The sequence below is a fragment of the Artemia sp. Qi Xiang Cuo genome, unplaced genomic scaffold (assembly GCF_049724085.1).
Source record: "Artemia sp. Qi Xiang Cuo unplaced genomic scaffold, ASM4972408v1 HiC_scaffold_23, whole genome shotgun sequence".
Lineage (NCBI taxonomy): Eukaryota > Metazoa > Arthropoda > Branchiopoda > Anostraca > Artemiidae > Artemia > Artemia sp. Qi Xiang Cuo.
The window spans coordinates 6,077,041-6,095,574 of record NW_028297432.1 but is presented as its reverse complement, the minus strand read 5'-3'; the positions used below and the strand labels follow the sequence as shown (position 1 = coordinate 6,095,574).

General features: G+C 38.1%; 1 protein-coding gene across 1 annotated transcript in view; it reads right to left on the bottom strand.

The window, feature by feature from the left end:
- The window catches only part of LOC148938994 (sialin-like), a 41,909-nt gene extending 25,740 nt beyond the window's left edge, over window positions 1–16,169 (bottom strand). Inside the window, exon 1 of the mRNA XM_089107396.1 lies at window positions 16,129–16,169. Within this exon, the coding sequence (XP_088963522.1) occupies window positions 16,129–16,148 (20 nt within the window). The 5' untranslated portion in view covers window positions 16,149–16,169. The remainder of the gene's footprint in view (window positions 1–16,128) is intronic.
- Between the last annotated feature and the right edge of the window lie 2,365 nt (window positions 16,170–18,534).

Below are 18,534 nucleotides of genomic sequence, written 5' to 3'. Positions count from 1 at the left end.
TCTTGCCACAGATATCAAGACAAATCCAAAATCCTTCTGGAGACATGTTTCTGCCAAAAATCTTAACCATCACACCATTCCTATACTCAGACATAATGGCATAACCCACTCATCGCCAATAGATAAGGCCAATGTATTAAATACCCAGTTTGCCTCTGCCTTCACCATTCAACCTTGTTCAACTATTCCTCTAGCACCATCAAACTTAATATGTCATCCAATGCCAAAATTATCAATTACCAAAGATTTAGTCTTAAATAGCCTGGAGAAACTTGTTGTTAATAAATCCAAGGGATCAGATGGAATACACCCAACGCTTCTCAAGAAAGGCTGAATTGTTCTCAGTTCTCCTTTTCGTAGACTCTTCCAGCTGTCCCTACAAAATGGAGAACTACTGTCAGATTGGAAAAAGTCCTATATAACACCAGTCCACAAAAAAGGCCTCAAAGAATATGCAGGAAATTACCATCCTATTAGCATTACTTCTGCAGTTGTAAAGGTGCTGGAGAGATTTGTTAATAGAACTCTAATTCAGCATTTGGAAAATAATAACACCCTCACTTCCAATCAACATGGCTTCAGATCTTTAAGATCTGTTTACACTAATCTCATACATACATGCAAGTATATTACATCATTGCTGGATAACAATTTACCTGTCAATATGGTGCTCCTGGACCTCTTAAAAGCATTTGACAGGGTTTGCCATGAATTTCTCATCACCAAACTAAAAGCAGCAGCTGTTGACAATGTTTTTATCCAGTGGATACAAAGTTTCTTTTCAGAAAGAACACAAGTTGTAAGAGTTCACAACTCTCGAGGTGTCCCTCATTGCTCCTTGTCTACAACTGTTTTAAGCAGCATTCCCCAGGAGATTATTCTTGGGCCAAGTCTCTTCAACTTATATATAAATGATGTATCCAATCTTCTCTCGAACCTCTTCATTCTTTATGCTGATGATTCAAAACTTGTTGGTAAAGCAGCCACAACCTCTGACTGACAATCTATTCAGAAGGACCTTAATATTCTTAGTACTTGAGCTGATACATGGTTCCTCTCATTCAATACTGACAAATGCCAAGTAATCCACTTTGGTAATCATAACACACATCAGCAATACCATCTCCAAGGTAACCCCCTTTTTGCAGTCTCTGAAGAAAGAGATCTTGACGTCATTGTTGATCATCAACTAAACTTCAGCACCCATGTAAAATCTGTATCATCATATGCCCTCTAATCTCTTGGAATGAACAAAAGAACTATCTCTAGCAGATGCCCAAGTGTGTTTATGAAGCTCTCTGACTAGAGGTCATTCCAAAAAGATCTTCAAGCAATGCTCCTTAGTCCAAGAAAGAGCCATTTTTTCAGTCAAAAAGTAATGAACTTGTGGAATCTACTCTCTGAAAATACAGTGGCTGCTGATTCAACAGGTGCATCAGAGGCAACGCTGTAGCGTTGCCTATAGTAAAGGCCATACGGCTCCAATGTTTTATTATTATTTTTTTTTCCCCAGAGGCACTTCATATGGAAGGGGTCGTCGTAGAAACTTCAAAGGGGGCTCATTTGATTTCCACATAGAAAATGTGTTTTTGAGGAGGATAATCTCCCATAACCCTCAGGGCAAAGGTTTTAATTTATGCCCTTGCGGCATATAAGGTTTTTACAGAAGGCGTTGCCGTATAAACTTCAAAACAGGCGCTTTGAAATGGAAATTCAAAGGGCTAGTGCACTTTTTAATAGTCGAAAGTGATTGGAGGGCAACTAGCTCCCCCCCCACGCCCATCACAAACAACAATAATACGAAGAACAAAAGGGAAATCTTTTTGTAAGGCAGTGGAGATAATTTGAATGAATATTTCGGCCCTATGTCCAAGGGCCGTCCTCAGCAAGACAAAAATGTATAAAAAAAAAGAAAAAAAAGAAAAAAGACTCACAACAACATGCGACCAATAAAACCAAAAAAGTGAAAATTTCAAAGCAGTCCTAGCATCCTTACTTCAGCGAAGTTCAACCAGGTCTTCGTCGCTATTTTCCCACGCCCATCATTCCCTCAAACACATCCAATCAAAATTTTGAGATAACCATTTTGTTCAGCGTAGTTTATTTCCAGATAGAAAATATGTTTTTGAGGAGAACACTCCCCCACAACCCTCACGGCAAGGGTATTAAGTTATGCCCTGGGGACACAACTTAAATACATATATATAGAAAATATGTTTTTGAGGAGGAAAATCGCCCACAACCCTAAGGGCAAGGGTTTCAAGTTATGCCCTGGAGGCATATAAGATTTTTATAGAAGGCGTTGTCATATAAACTTCAAAACAGGCTAATTCGATTGGAAATTCGATGAGATGGTTCCCATTTTAATAGTCGAATGTGTATTGAAGGAACCTTGCCCCCCCCCGTCCAGCATTCCCCCAAACACATCCAATCAAAATTTTGAGACAGCCATTTTGTTCAGCGTAGTTGATTTTCACATTGAAAATATGTTTTTGAGGAGGACACTCCCCCACAACCCTTAGGGCAAGGGTTTTAAGTTATGCCCTGGGGACATATAGGCGTTGAAGGCGTAAAAGGCGTTGTCATAGAAACTTCAAAAAAGGCTCATTCGATTGGAAATTCAAAGAGCTAGTGCCCTTTTTAATAGTCGAAAGTGACTAGATGGTAACTAGCCCCCCCCCACGCCCATCATTCCCCTAAACACATCCAATCAAAATTTTGAGATAGCCATTTTGTTCAACGTAGTTGATTTTCGCATAGAAAATATGCTTTTGAGGAGGACACTCCCCCACAACCCTCAAGACAAGGGTTTTAAATTATACTCTGAGGGCATATAAGCTTTTTATAGAAAGCGGTGTCGTAAAAACTTCAAAAAAGGCTCATTCGATTGGAAATTCAAAGGGCTAGTGCCCTTTTTAATAGTCGAAAGTGATTTGAGGGCAACTAACCTCCCTATCACCCCCACCTTTTCCCCAAACACAAATTTTGAGACAACCATTTTATTAAACGTTGTTTTAAGGTCTGGAAATTAGGGCTTTGAGGATAACATCTCCCCCACAGCCTTCAGGACATGGGTTGTAAATTAAGGATTCTCTGAATCCTTCATATTATTTCTTATGGAAGGGATACTCGTATAAACTTTAGAAAGGGCTCATTTGATTGGAAAATGAAAGTTCTTGTTCAGTTTTTCAGAGTCAAAAGAGATTGAAGGGCAACTAGCCCCCCTACTCTACGCCGTAAATGCATAAGATAAAAATTTTGTTAAAAATACTTGAAAGGTGAAGTAAAAAAACTCTGGCGTCGACAAAACCGAGTCAAACTTAAAACGAGCAGAAATTAACATAAGTTGGGCTCAAAACCCCTATGACTTCCCAAGGCCAGAACATAATTTGCACTTTACTGAAAAAAATATAAATGTTTTTACTTTTATAAGTTTAATAAATTAAATAATATTAAGATTTTGATTACTAAATATCAGTATATGTATATTAAACTGACAATGCCCATTCATTTGTATTTTTTTCAGTAAAGTGCAAATTATGTTCTGGCCTTGGCATGTTTGACTTTCTCACAACTCTTTTTTTTAAACAATAAAAACTTCAGCGTAAAGAGCGAGGCGTTGAGGAGGGCACAGCCCCTTTCATATACGGAAACGGGGTTTGGGGGCCGGCAGCCCCCAAACTGCACCTCCTAATCCCTGTACGTTTTAAGGTTCGAACTTGTGACTCAGCCTCTTTAACTCTTTAGAAAACGTAGTTTTTTTTCAAATAATTAACAATATACACCCTCTTAGAAATCTGGACACAATAGAACTGTTTAATTTAGTTTCATGCCTCGTCTAGTTGACCTGAAATGGAAAACTTGATACCATTTGCAAGAAAATCTGTTTACTTTATTTGATAGCTTGGATACACTTGCGATATTTTGATTTGGTTAAATTTTGAGAACAGAAGCAGCCCCAAAAAATTGAACATAAAACCCTCAGTCATTCTTGGGATACTGCTGAGATGCCTTATTGGGAATTAGCATTAACACAGTAATTTTGATTTAATCTTATGGCAACATTTAGTTTTTAAACATAAAGTCAAATGGAAGGGTGGGCATGGGAGGGGGATTAGTTTTCCTCCAATCACTTTCGACTATTAGAAAGGGCATCAGCCCTTTATGTTTTCAATCGAATGAGCCATTTTCGAAGTTCCTACGATGACTCCTTCGATTCAAAGTGCCCTGGTCTAAACAACAACAACAACAAAAAAATAATACATTATACCCACAACGATTTTTACTATAAAAATGTCAAGCCTTCCAATCACTTTCGACTATTAAAAAGTGCACTAGGCCTTTCGATTTCCAATCAAATGAGCCGTTTTTGAGTTTCTACAGCACTTCCTATAAACACCTTACATGTCCCCAGGGTATAAATTACAACTCTTACCCTCAAGGCTGTGAGGGTTGTTGTCATCCTCTAAGACCTAATTTCCAAATCTTTCAACTACGTTAAACAAAATGGCTATCTCAAAATTTTGATTTGATGTGCCTGAGAAAATGGTGGGCGCGAGGCGCGAGAGGGGTGTTAGTCTTTCTCCAATCACTTTCAACTATTAAAAAAGGCACTAGCCCTTTCAATTTCCAATCAATGAGCCCTTTTGAAGTTTCTACGACAACACTTTCAATAAAAACCTTATATACCCCCAAGGGAAAACTTACAACCCTCGCCCTGAAGGCTGGGGGGTTGTCATCCTCACAGACCTAATTCCCAGAACTTTCTAGTACGTTGAACAAAATGGCTATCTGAAAATTTTGATTGGATGTGTTTGGGGGAATGGTGGGCATGAGCGAGGGGTTAGTTACCGTCCAATCACTTTCAACTATAAAAAAGGGAGCTAGCCCTCTCAATTTCCAATTGAATGAGCCCCTTTGAAGTTTTTACGACAACTCTATCATTAAAAACCACACATGCCCCCAAGGCATAACTTACAACCTTTGCCCTAGGGACTCTGGGGGGTTGTCATCCTTAAATACATAATTTCCAGAACCTTCAACTGCGTTGAACAAAATGGATATCTCAAAATTTTGATTGGATGTGTTTGGGGAAATGGTGGGCGTGAAAGGGGTTTATTTACCCTTCAAACACTTTCAACTATTAAAAGGGCAGTAGCCCAATCAATTTCCAATTGAATGAGCCCTTTTGTATGTTTTTACAACATCAATTTCAATAAAAACCTTACATGCTCCCAGGGCATAACTTAAAACCCTTGCCGTGAGGGTTGTGGGGGGGATGGGATGTCATCCTTAAAGACCTAATTACAAAAACTTTCAACTGCGTGGAATAAAATGAATATCTCAAAATATTTATTGGATATGTTTGGGGAAAAGACGGGCGTGCGAGGGGAGTTAGTTGCCCTCAAATAACTTTTGACTATTAAAAAGGGCACTAGACCTTTGAATTTCCAATTGAATGAGCCCTTTTTGAAGTTTGTACAACAAACATTTCAATAAAAACCTTATATTTCCCCAAGGTATAACGTATAACCCTTGCTCTGAAGACTGTAGGGGGAGTGTCCTGCTCAAATGTATAATTTCATGAACTTTAAACTGCGTGGAACAAAATGACTATAAAAAAATTTTGATTGGATATGTTTGGGGAAATGGTGGGCATGGAAAGGGTTTAGTTGCCTTCCAATCACTTTCGACTGTCAAAAAGGGCACTAGCCATTTCAATTTCCAATCGAATGAGCCCTTTTTGAAGTTTCTACGACGACGCGCTCTGTAAAAACCTTATATGCCCCCAGGGCATAACTTACAACCCTAGCCCTGAGGGCTGCGGGGGAGTGTCCTCGTCAAAAACATAATTTCTATCTGGAAATCCACAACACTGAACAAAATGGCTATCTAAAAATTTTGATTGGATATTTTTGAGGAAAAGGTGGGCGAGAGACGGGGGCTAGTTGCCCTCAAATCGCTTTCGACAATTAAAAAGGGCGCTAGACCTTTGAATTTCTAATCGAATGAGCCCTTTTTCAAGTTTATACGACAAACATTTCAATAAAAACTTCTATGCCCCCATGGCATAACTTATAACCCTTGCTCTGAAGAATGTGAGCGGAGTGTCCTGCTCAAAGGTATAATTTCCTGAACTTTAACTGCGTAGAACAAAATGGCTATTTCAAAATTTTGATTGGATGTGCTTGGGAAATAGTGGGCGTGGAAGGGGTGTTAGCTGCCCTCCAACTACTTTCGACTATTAAAAAGGGTACAAGCCCTTTCCATTTCTAATCGAATGAGCCCTTTTTGAAGTTTCTACGACAACTCTTTCTATAAAAAAAAAACCTTATATGCCCCCAGGGCATAACTTACAATCCTTGTCCTGAGGGTTGTGATGGGGTTGTCATCTTCAAAGACCTAATTTCCAGAACTTTCAACTACGTTGAACAAAATGGCAACAAAATCTCAAAAGTTCGATTGGATGTGACTTCAAAAAAGGCTCATTCGATTGAAAATTCAGAGGGATAGTGCCCTTTTTAATAGTCGAAAGTGATTGGAGGGCAACTAGCCCCCCCCCACGCCCATCATTCCCCGAAACAGATCCAGTCAAAATTTTGAGATAGCTATTTTTCTTCAGCGTAGTTGATTTCCATATAGACAATTTGTTTTTGAGGAGGACACTCCCCCAGAACCCTCAGGGCAAGGGTTTTAAGCTATACCCTGGGGCATATAAGGTTTTTATAGAAGGTGTTGTCGTAGAAACTTCAAAAGAGGCTCATTCGACTGGAAATTCAAAGAGGCTAATGCTCTATTTCATGGTCGAAAGCGATTGGAGGCAACTAACCCCCCCTCTCATACCACCTTTTCCCCAAACATTTCCCATTAAAATTTTGAGATGGCCATTTTATTCAACGTAGTTTTAAGGTCTGGAAATTAGGTCTTTGAGGATGACAACTCTCCCACAGCCCTCAGGGCAAGGGTTGTAATTTAAGGATTCTCCTAATCCTTCATATTATTTTTTATGGAAGGGATACTCATATAAACTTTAGAGAGGGCTCATTTGATTGCAAATTGAAAGTTCTTGTTCTTTTTTTAAGAGTCAAAAGAGATTGGAGGGTCACTAGCCCCCCCCACGCCCATGATTCCCCCAACCACATCCAATCAAAAGTTTGCGATAGCCATTTTGTTCAGCGTAGTTGATTTCGAGATAGAAAATATGTTTTTGAGGAGGACAATCCCCCACAACCCTCAGGGCAAGGGTTTTAAAATACGCCCTGGGGGCATATAAGGTTTTTGTAGAAGACATTGCCATAGAAACTTCAAAAAAGGCTCATTTGATTGGGAATTCAAAGGGCTAGTGCCATTTTCAATAGTCAAAAGTAATTGGAGGGTAACTAGCCCCCCCCACGCCCATTATTCCCCCAAACACATCCAATCAAAATTTTAAGATAGCCATTTTGTTCAGCATAGTTGATTTTCAGATAGAAACAGAGGCGGACTGGGCCGGGGAGCAAGGCGGCAATTGCCCCTGGTCTGGTCGGTTTTGAGCCGCTTCGGGCCGGTCGTTTATTTATTTATTTTTCTAGGTACAAAAGTGCAGTCGACATAATGTTCAACAAAAAATTTAGCTTGACAATTTTTCGGCTCTGTTATTATAGGCCTACTTACAGATTTAGCGTAGATACCAGCATCTTGCCCTAGGAAGGGATGGATGCTGCTGTCAAGCAGGTTCGTTCAAGGGCTGAAATGTGATAAATATAACCTGGTGGTTTTCACTTGACCCTAGGTTAACACAAGTGCTATTTCACGAAAAAATACGCATTTTTGCTCGACCTGGCAAGTTCCATACGTCGTCCGATGCCCATTTCTGCGTTGTGACAGCTCGACCCATGCATTGAAAAATTTCAACTCATCTGACAAAACGCATGCGTCATAGTGTTTAGAGTTGGTGGTTAGCGCTTTGACGGATGTACTGGACTGGTTTGGTATGAACAATTTTGCATTTTAGCTGCATACGTTATGATTTTTGTTGGATTTTTGTGAGTCATTCTGTCTGTGCCCGATTCCGATACAAGCTAGTAGAAGAGTCAGTACATACTGGAGCGGCAAGGTGTTCTGTTGGGAATTGTTAAATAATAAATTTGTCTCGTTTTCCTAAGTAAAAGGATTTTCACTTGGAAAAAGTGCATCATTTTGGCTATAACGCTCATCAGTTTTAAACTTGTGACAATATGGACGAGGTGACTGATGGAAAAGTTAAGGGAGGCGCGGAAAAACTGAGACTGATGCAAAGAAAAGAACTTTCTGAGGCTGGAAAAGACCCAAAACAGAGAAAGTTATCATTTATGCGGAGAACTAAGGTCAGTAAGACTTTTTGCCGCTTTTTTTCAACTTATGGGCTAGGATTCGAAGTTTTTTATAAGTTGGTCTTAGATTCTAAGTATTTTTTTGCATGACTGTCACTTTTGATTACTTAAAGGCAGATCTTGATATCAAAAAGGCTGTCAGTCTATCGAGGCTGCGTCCGTTATACTATTTCTATTGGCACGATTATTGATCAAATTAGGTGCTTAGGGTGACAACAGGTCAGACAGAGCCCCACCCATTCGAGGTCCGTTGAGTCGACCCTATGAGTTATTGTTGCCTCGGTTTAACTTTTGTGTTTTTATGGGTTTTTTTTTCAGTCTTGGGGGATAAGACCTGGCCACACGTCGCCTAAAAAGGCAGCTTTTTTTCAGCCATTTTTTCAGGTTTCACTTTCATAAAAACCAAAGGTTAATGATCGGATCGGGTGTTTTCACAGTCTTTGGACTTTAGACTGTGGAAAAATCCTATCCGATCATTGAATGTTGATAAAACCTGGTTTTTGTTGGCGGATGGTCGAAAAGTGAATTTGAACCAAGATTCAGTTTCCTGGCTTCAGTGCCTGCGACATTTTACAGAAGTCTTGGGAACTTCACCCTACCTTGACTGCTTGTGTGCCTGGGTGTTCTTGTGCTTATATTCTATTTTTAGAATCGCATCGAAGAAGCACACGACATCAACCCAGTTTCAACGGAGGGTCAGCCAACATCGTCAAATACTGTGACACCTTCCAGACCAGTGGAGCCAGAAGCAGAGGAATCTACACCGTATCCGAGCCAAACTGAAAGTGGTGACTCGGACGCGAGGCTAGCTGAGGATGAACCGCATCTGACAGTAAGCATGTATATGTCCCACTCTTTAACACCGAATTCGAAATTAGATCAGAAATTAAATTTCATGAGGTTACATCCATTCCAGCCGACACCACCTCAAATAGAAAAGCCTAGTTTTGACTTGGCTTCAATTTACCACCGGAAACTTACAGCTGGTTCCGTCTCACGATCCAGGGTTACTCTTGAAACTAGAGAAATGACAGTAAAATCAATTCTTTGCAGCATATGCATCACGTTTTCCGACGGAAAATCGCAGTTTGTTTCTGGGTACACCAATTTTAGGCATGCCCAAGAGAAAATTCAGGCACATGAAAAGTCGAAAGGTCACATGGCTGCGGATCATGCATACGCTCAAGCTGAAAACTGCCGAGACATTGGATGGCACATAAACAACACTTTGGCCAGTAAACGGAAAGAAGAGATCTTGCAAAACATTCTGAATCCTATTTTCGAGGTCGTGAAGCTGTTGGAGAGACAAGGATTACCTTTTAGAGCACACGGCGACCAGGAGAGGCTTGAGCTTCAAACAAAGCCAGGATAAACAACGGAAACCTCCTTGAGGTCATATTTTTGCTCTTGAAATATGACATCTCTCTTAACGAGTATCTGGAAAAAGCAATAGAGGATAGCATAAAAGGCAAATTGAACATAAATACGAGTGGAAAATCCAGAGACGCAGCTAAGGGTCGTGGCTCACTTCACTTTTCTTTCTAAGACAATGGTCCAGAAAGTGATAAGGAGCATTTTGAAATACATTTGGAGAGCTATAGTGAACGAAATCAATGAAAAAAGGTACAGCATCCACACGGACACAACTCAGGATGCTGGGGTTGTGGACCAGGCTTCTATCGTGTAAAAATATGGGAAAGACGAAGAAATTCACGAACGGCTCTTTGCTGTTGTACCTGTCAAAGATTCCAGCGGCAAGGGTATGAACGAACTTCTACAAGCCAAGATAGAAGAGCATGGACTTAAGTACGAAAAGATATCTGGGGAATCGCTTGACTGTGCTTCTAACATGAGGGGCAAATTTAACGGACTTCGTTCTCACATTAAAAACCGCGTTCCAGATTCGGTTTATATCTGGTGCTACAGTCACGTTCTAAGCCTTTGCGTCGTTGATTGTTGCACTGCAACAGAGGCAAGGAATCTCTTTGGCACCATGAACAGAATTTCATGTTTCTTTGCTGAGTCGCACAAACGAATGGGCCTGTGGCGACAACAAGTAGAGAACACAAAAGAAGGACACCCGAAGTTGAAAAGGTTACAGAAAATCGGTGAAACTCGTTGGTGGGCAATAGAGAAGTCACTTGTTTGGATATTTTCCGGTGACAATTGACTGTACTTACATGCAGTACACGTTTTGTCCTCAGTGGAAAACAGCAGTTCTTTCGACTCAAAAATTTCATCTGAAGCCAACTCACTGCTGAGTAAGCTTACGGAGTACAAAACAATCTTAACCACTAACTTGTTTCTTGCTATATTTGAAGTCATTGGCCCTATTTCAAGGTATCTCCAGACAAAATGTTGGACTTTTTGACCGCCTTGAACATGGTTGATAAAGCAAGAAAGGATCTAGAAAGCATTTCCTTCGAAAACGTCAAAGAAAATGCCTCCAAGTTCGTGTCAAAGATCCAAGGCCTTCTAGAGACCACTTCATTGGACCTTGAAATTAGCTCAGAGTTACCAGGTTATCGCGTTGCCAAGAAAAAGTGCGTGCCGGGAGAAATGGTAAAAGGTTCTCAACCTGAATATCCAGAGCAGCGATTTTGAGTCAAAGTCTTCAGGTTAGTAATTGACCAAATAACAACCAGCCCGAAAGAAACATTTTCAGACAACAAACAGTTTATTTCCGACGTATATTTCTTGCAGCCCACTACGTTCAGCCTTGTATGTCGAGATGAAATGCCAGAGTCGGCCCTTCGAAACGGTGCAGCGATGGTGAAGCTTTCTCATAACGAGCTGAGGTCAGAGGTGAAAATCTTTGCCTCGGTTTAAGACGAAATTACCAGCACGGGTCGTAAAAATAGCCGCGATAGGCCTAGTGCAGAATATGAGGATGGACTTGAACTTAGAGCTGAATGTGGAGGGGCTGGTGTGCGAGATGATCACATGTCTTAGGTCCTTTAACTTTGGGTATTACGCGAACATAGGCTCGCTTCCAAGCATCAGGAAAGGTTTGTTCACTGAAGCACTAATTGATGATCAATGCCAATGGTTTGGCTAAAAACAAGGCATATTCGCAAATAAGTTTGACCGGCAACTCACCAGGGTAGGAAGAGCAATTCTATTTTAGTTTTTTAAGTTTTTTAAAAACAGCAAATTCGGTAAACTGTTTTATTTCGTCAGTTTCACAATCGACTAAGAGATCAACCCGTTCGGCCTCGGTAATTGAGGGGTAGGTGGTACAAATGCCAGCAAAGAGCTCGTTTACGTCTGAAGCGTTCATTTGAGATCCATCAGGCTTGGGTATTTTTAGCTCACTGTTAACTGACTTGCCAGTCATTTGTTTCACTGTGGAATGCCACTTCCGACTGCTACTTTGGAGAAGGGGTACTACCTTTTCCCGAACATAATTTCTTCGCTTGAAACAATTGACGGCCACAATTTGATTTCTAAGTTTCGCTGCCGCGGCTATTTGTCCAGAACTGTGCAGCTTGCACCTCATCTTGATCATTTGTTTGAGGTTGCTTGTGATCAATGGCTTATTGGACACACTTACCACTACAACTTTAGTGGGAAAAAACTTGTGAAACATCTCTAACAGAAGAGAGTTAAACTGCTGAACTTTGCTATTCAGGTTTACTATAGAACACAGGTCGTCAAAGCAGTAAGTCCTGATCCACCGACCGAAATCACAGATTGATTGAAAGTTAAGTGGACGAATAGTCTTTTTGGTTCTCTTTGGCTTTGGTTGGTTATTTTTGGCTTGCCAGAGAATTACATAATGATCTGAACTCTGGAGAGGACCTAACGACCGAGGGGAGTAATAAATGTCACTCATGTTTGTAAAAATTAGGTCTAGAGTACTGCCACTCTGGTGCATAGCAATGGTAACTACCTGCTTCAGATCAAGGACACTAGATACGCATTGTCTGTTCATCTGGTTAAAATCACCAGCTATTATGAAGCCAGGATAGGCATGGGCATGACGAAGTTTATTGATGTAGGTCTGTAAGTAGCTGATAAGCTCTTTCCTATTTTTTGCACTCTCTGGGTAATACACAGATGTAATTATCAAACATGAGAGCTTTTTTGATAGTTTGGATGGATTGCACTCTACCCAGACAACTTCATGACACAAATCGGTTGGTATATTTAACAGCTTAGATGAAAATTCATTACAAATATAGATACCAACGCCACCACCTTTTCTACTCAAGCCTCTATCACGGCAAGTGTTGAAATAGCTAGTGTAGCCTTTTATTCTACCCATTTCATCAGTGATATCCCAGCATTTGGTAACTGCAGCAATAGGAACACTCACTTCTCTCAGCAGTATCTCCATCTTGTCAACTTTATTTGTTAAGGATCGAGCATTACACAGAATGAAATTCAGAAACTTTGCCTGAGCTGATAACTGTTCAGGACGTAATAGCAGGGGAAGTTCATCAGAGGAACATGGTAAGATTGGCTGCAGCTGGGATGGAGAAAGAGTGGGAGGAATTTTGTACCTTTGCAAACATCTTATTTTCACAAGAGTCCTTGGTTCACATACAGCCATGCTCTGGTCAGAACGACCTTCCTCAGAAACATGAATGGGTATGGCCGTCTGTCTGTTTTGCCGCCCGCCTCTCTTTCCATGCCGTCTACGCTTTTTTTTAAGCAGGGAGTCCTCTGGTGGCTGTTTGAGTAATCCAAAAAGCCACAGACTGACAAATGTAAATGGTGTTGTAGTCAGATGAAATGAATTAAGTCTTCTTAAACATTCTTTTTGATAGGTGAAAGTCATTAAGATTGCACTTAGCAAAGCTAGGGAGGCCAATTCTTTGAAAGATTGCACCACCAAAAACAGTTGAGAACTCCACACAAACAAGCTAAACTAGAGTGGTGCAAAAGCAGCTGTAATAGCGCTAGCAGCACCACCATCTACCTATATCATAAATATCATTACCTATATATTAATATCATTATGCATCAAATATTCAGTTTAATTTATTATTTCTTTCCAAGATTGGTCTAGACAAATATAGTTTCACTACAAACAAAATTTGGATACTGCCCCCTTCTTTAACTGTAAAAACCTAAAGCCTTTTGCGCCATTGACGCTTCACTGAAAACAAATTACTTGTAAATTACAAATTTATTCCTTTCCAGTTCTTACAGGATTGAAAATGAAAATAAAAATTACAGTGAAAAAAAAATCTTGAACTGATGGATCTATCAGAAATTAATATCATTATATATATAATATTCAGTTTGATTTTGTTTATACTTTCCAAGACTGTTCAAGACTCACATAATTTTTAGTAAGGTGCCAATGATGCAGAAGGTTTTAGGCTTCTGCAGTGAGGTGATACCCAAACTCTTGTTTGTAGTTATTTTTATTTGATTCTAACTTGATTTGCATATTCAATTTAAGTTTCACTTGTTTTAAGATTTATTTATTCATTTACATTAATATGTATAGTATGTTTGTTCACATTGATTGTTTATTTAATTTCTGTTCATTTTAAGTTTCATTTATACTTTAATAGCAAACTATTTTTTTTAAGCTTGATTCATATTCAATCTAAGCATTAATTGCTTTAAGATCTATTTATTCATTTATATTATTACTTGTTGCATGTTTTTTGCAATGATTGTTTATTTAATTTCTGTTTGTTTTGGGTTTCAATTATTCTTTAATAGTAATTTCTGGTGGTTTTGAGTTTGAATTTTAACAGGTATTCATATCTCCTGAGCTTAAGTTTGAAATGGCCTTTATGTTTCTTTGAAAAACTTATTTTTTGGAAAGTTTTTTTTTAATTAATCCAAGAAAAATCTAGACAAGGAATGGCTACAGTAAGAGTTCCTGTACAACTGAGAAGCTGCTGAGTTCTCAAAATTTAGCAAATAATCCAAAGAAGTCATAAAGGAAAATTACAAGGATGAAAATCCTTAATTTTGCTCCAAGCTGCAATTTAAGGTATTTAAGGTTCTACATTGGTAATTTCTAGTTTATCTACTTTGTGCTGTCTTGGAAAGGGGTTAGGTTAGGAAAATGAAACTTTCAGTAATGGATCCACAGCCAAAACTGTTCTATGGGAGAGTATTGCCAAGCTTCTATATTAACCCTCTTCTGATTTCTAAGTCTTAGAAATTTGTCTACTTGACAGGCATTGAAACTGACCTATTAAAATTTTGACAAAACAACATTTTACATTGATTTCTAGTTATCATTTCTTTTCCTCTGGTTTTAGTTCTGAAAATACAATTCTTGTTATTTGAGCAGAATTTAAACCACATCAATGGTTTTTTTTCTAAATTTAGGAAATGTATTTATAGATCTTTGAAACCTCATAATTTGTTATGGAGCAAAGTTGTGAAGCTGAAAACAAATTTTACTTAATTTAAGCAGAAGATCTGTTTTTGATCTTCATTCAAGCAGAAGATCTGTTCCAAATCATATTATTGAGTTTAAAAAAAAGTGAATATACCATTCAATACCTTTTTTTATGCTGATTACATATATAATAATAATGTCAATCAGAAATAAATTTTAGCCCCCCCCCCTGTATATGTCAATTCAGGATATATATTTGCACATATGGGGTGGGGGCTGAAATTCATTTCCAATATTAATGATTATTATATTCGTAATCAGCATAAAAAAGGCATCAAATGGTGTATTCACTTTATTCTTAACTCAATAATATGATTTGGTAAAAATTTACCCTGTTTTGTAAGATTTCATTTTTACAACACACAAATTTGGGTAAAATTCTACTTTAGTTACTTTTACCTATCTTGGAAAGGGGTGAGGTTAGGAAAAGGAAACTTTCAGGGATGGGTCTACAGGCTAAAATATGTCCTGGGAAGGTATTTTGAAGTACTTATCTCCTCTCATTCTCCCTCTAGAGGATCCTGAAATTCGCCTACATGACAGGTCTATACCTATTGAAGTTTTGACAAAAGAACATTCTACCTTAATTTTCAGTTTTCAGATTCTTTTTCTCTGGCTTTAGTTCTCAAGATGTAATTCTTGTTATTTGAGAAGAATTCTAAGCCATATTAATGTTAATTTTCAAAATTTAGGAAATGTATTTGCACATCTTTAAAACTCTACATATCAGGATTGAGCAAATTTGTGAAGCTGAAAACAATTTTGTTGGACTTCATTTTAAGCAGAAGATTTATATTACAATGTTTCACTTTTATAACACACAGATTTTTAAAAGCCATCAAAGGTCAGGACCCTCGAGAGGGAGAAGGAGTGGAGGTAGGTGCTTCAAAATACCTTCCCCGGACATACTTTAGCCTGTAGATCTATCCCTGAAAGTTTCATTTTCCTAACAAAACTCCTTTCCAAGATAGCCAAAAGTAGCTAAAGTAGAATTTTACCCAAATTTGTAAAGGTCATAAAAATTCACCATCACTGCCTAGAGAGAGAAGAAGTGGACGTAGGTATTTCACTTCCTGGGACATACTTTAGTCTGTAGATCCATCCCTAAAGGTTTCATTTTCCTAGCCCCTTTCTAAGATAGCAAAAAGTAGCTAGTGTAGAATTTTACCTCGACAAAAGCGCCCCATTTACAATTCTACCCAGGCAACAAACAAAACGTCTAGAATTTTCCAAAGAAGTGACATATCTTTTATTTTCTATCTGATTTCTCTCTTATAACATAGCTTAAATTTGCAAACTAGCCTACCCTCCAAGGCTTTTGATGGTTCGCCAGGAAGTTTCTTTTCTAGACTGACAAATAATTTTAGATTGCTCCCTAGGGATGGAGCTAAAAGTTCATACTTAATTTGCATGTTTTCCATTCAAGAATTGATCACACAAAGGCAATTTAATTTTTTTGCCTTTATTCAATACTGCCGAAACATCAACATAAAAGTGACCCAAAGCTACTGAAAAAAGGACGGTGAAGATTAGCCAGATAATGTTTGGCCCCATATCCCATCCGTTTTTATTGTGTTCATTCCATGGGTGCCCATGAGCTGAATTTTAGGAGGGAGGCTTAGATGGTGTACTTGGCACTTCAGATGCTGCATATTCCTCTCGTATAGGAGCCCAAGGTTCATTCATCTTGAAATTTGTTGGTCCATTATGATACAATTAAAAGTAAATTACTTCTGCAACTGTGACTTGTGTCTTTTTTACATCATCCCAAACATATTCCAGAAGGACAGTTTTTCAAGAAGGAGAGGGCATCCCCTAAGACTTTACTAAAAACGTGTTAATACTAGACCACGAAACATTTTTTTTCTCCAACCATGTGACTGGCCCATGGAATTCCCTTAGCCAGAATACTGTCATGTCTCCTAGCACTGCCGTCTTTAAGTCAACTGTTGACAGATATTGATGTTTCAAGTCTTGCGCACAGTTTGAGATACGTCCTATGAGCTGAGTGACAGTAAGACTCAATTGTGATTCCTCACTGACATATTTCTGATTGCTGGAGTTCATCTCTATGTGGATGACTGTCTTTTCTTGCATTTATTTATTTTGCTGCTAGTTGCGCCTAACTTGCAAAACACTTGAGCAGCTGTTTTTACTAAATTGCGCAAGATTATTATTTAATGTAACTGATTAAGAAAAAACTTTCCAAAAAATAAGTTTTTCAAAGAAAAGTAAAGACCATTTTAAACTGAAGCTCAGGAGATACAAATACCTGTTAAAATTCCATCTCAAAACGACCAGAAATTACTATTAAAGAATAAATGAAACCCAAAACGTACTAAATAAACAATCATAGCAAAAAACATTCAACAAAAAAAAATTAAACTAATAAAAAAACTTATAAATTAAACTGAATATTTGATGTATAATGATGTTAATTACTTAAGCTCATTAGTTCAAAATTTTACTGTAATTTTAATATTTATTTTCAATATTAAGTACAAAAGAAAACATTTGTAATATAATTCGATTTCAGTAAAGCGCCATTGGCACAGTCGGTTTTAGGCTTCTGCAGTGAGGTGATACCCGAACTCTTGTACTTGTTTGTAATTGTAGTTTGTAGTTGTTTGTAGTTGTTTTTATTTTATTCAAACTTGATTTGCATATTCAATTTAAGTTTCACTCGTTTTAAGATTTATTTATTCATTTACATTAATATATATTGTATGTTTGTTCGCATTGCTTGTTTATTTAATTTCTGTTCGTTTTAAGTTTCATTTATACCTTAATAGCCAAATATATTTTTCGTTTTTAGCTTGATTTTCATATTCAATCTAAGCATTACTCGCTTTAAGATCTATTTATTCATTTATATTATTACTTATTGAATGTTTTTTGCTACGATTGTTTATTTAATTTCTGTTCGTTTTGGGTTTCATTTATTCTGTGGACAGCCTTTGACAACAATGAATGGATTGAAAAAAATAGCTCCAATAAGGGGGTTTAGTCCATTTTACTTGCTGACACGAAGGAATCCCGACTGTTTGGAATTGACCTTAATAGGATTTGTGAGCCAAAGCAATGCTGTAATCACAGAGTATGTTTTTTAACCTCATAATTGAATAATTATATTAGATTTACTATGTGTTCTTCCCATACAAAACTTTACCTTATTAAAGTCTTTGGGGTGGGGGCTGCAAACTTAGCATAAAGAAGAAAACTTTAGCGCAGACAGTAGGAGAGGGGGGGGGTTGAGGTTGGAGACTCATCCAATACGGCGCGGAACTTCACTTATATCCTCCGTTCCCGATTTAGGAGATTAGACAGACTCATTAGGCTGTAGAATGTTGGACCCTTCGAGTTGTGGAAGACGTTAAAATATTCAAAAATACTTTATATTTTCAGTTATTGCAGGATGGATTTCATAGATTGTGGAATGGTGAGCCCCCTGGGCCATCATTTGGGTGAGCCTCAACTCATAATTTTCAATTTTGATTAATTGTTCCGTGTTATGTACATATATTATTCTATTAATGTTATTTTGAGTTATAGTTTTATCGCATTGCGTTCATTTTTAAACTTTGAGATAAAAACTGAAACCTTAGCGTAAACAGTGGCGGGGGAAGTCTCCCCCCTCACATGCTTAATTGAGTAGCCACAGAAAAATTAATACAACTGAAAATAATCTGTCTTTTGAAAATGTCTTTTTTCAAAAGACACGAACAAAACCGTCTAAAGGAACCTGAAGTGCTATCTTTGACATTTCTGTGGATTCTTTATTCCCTTTACTTTCAGATGTAAAATTTA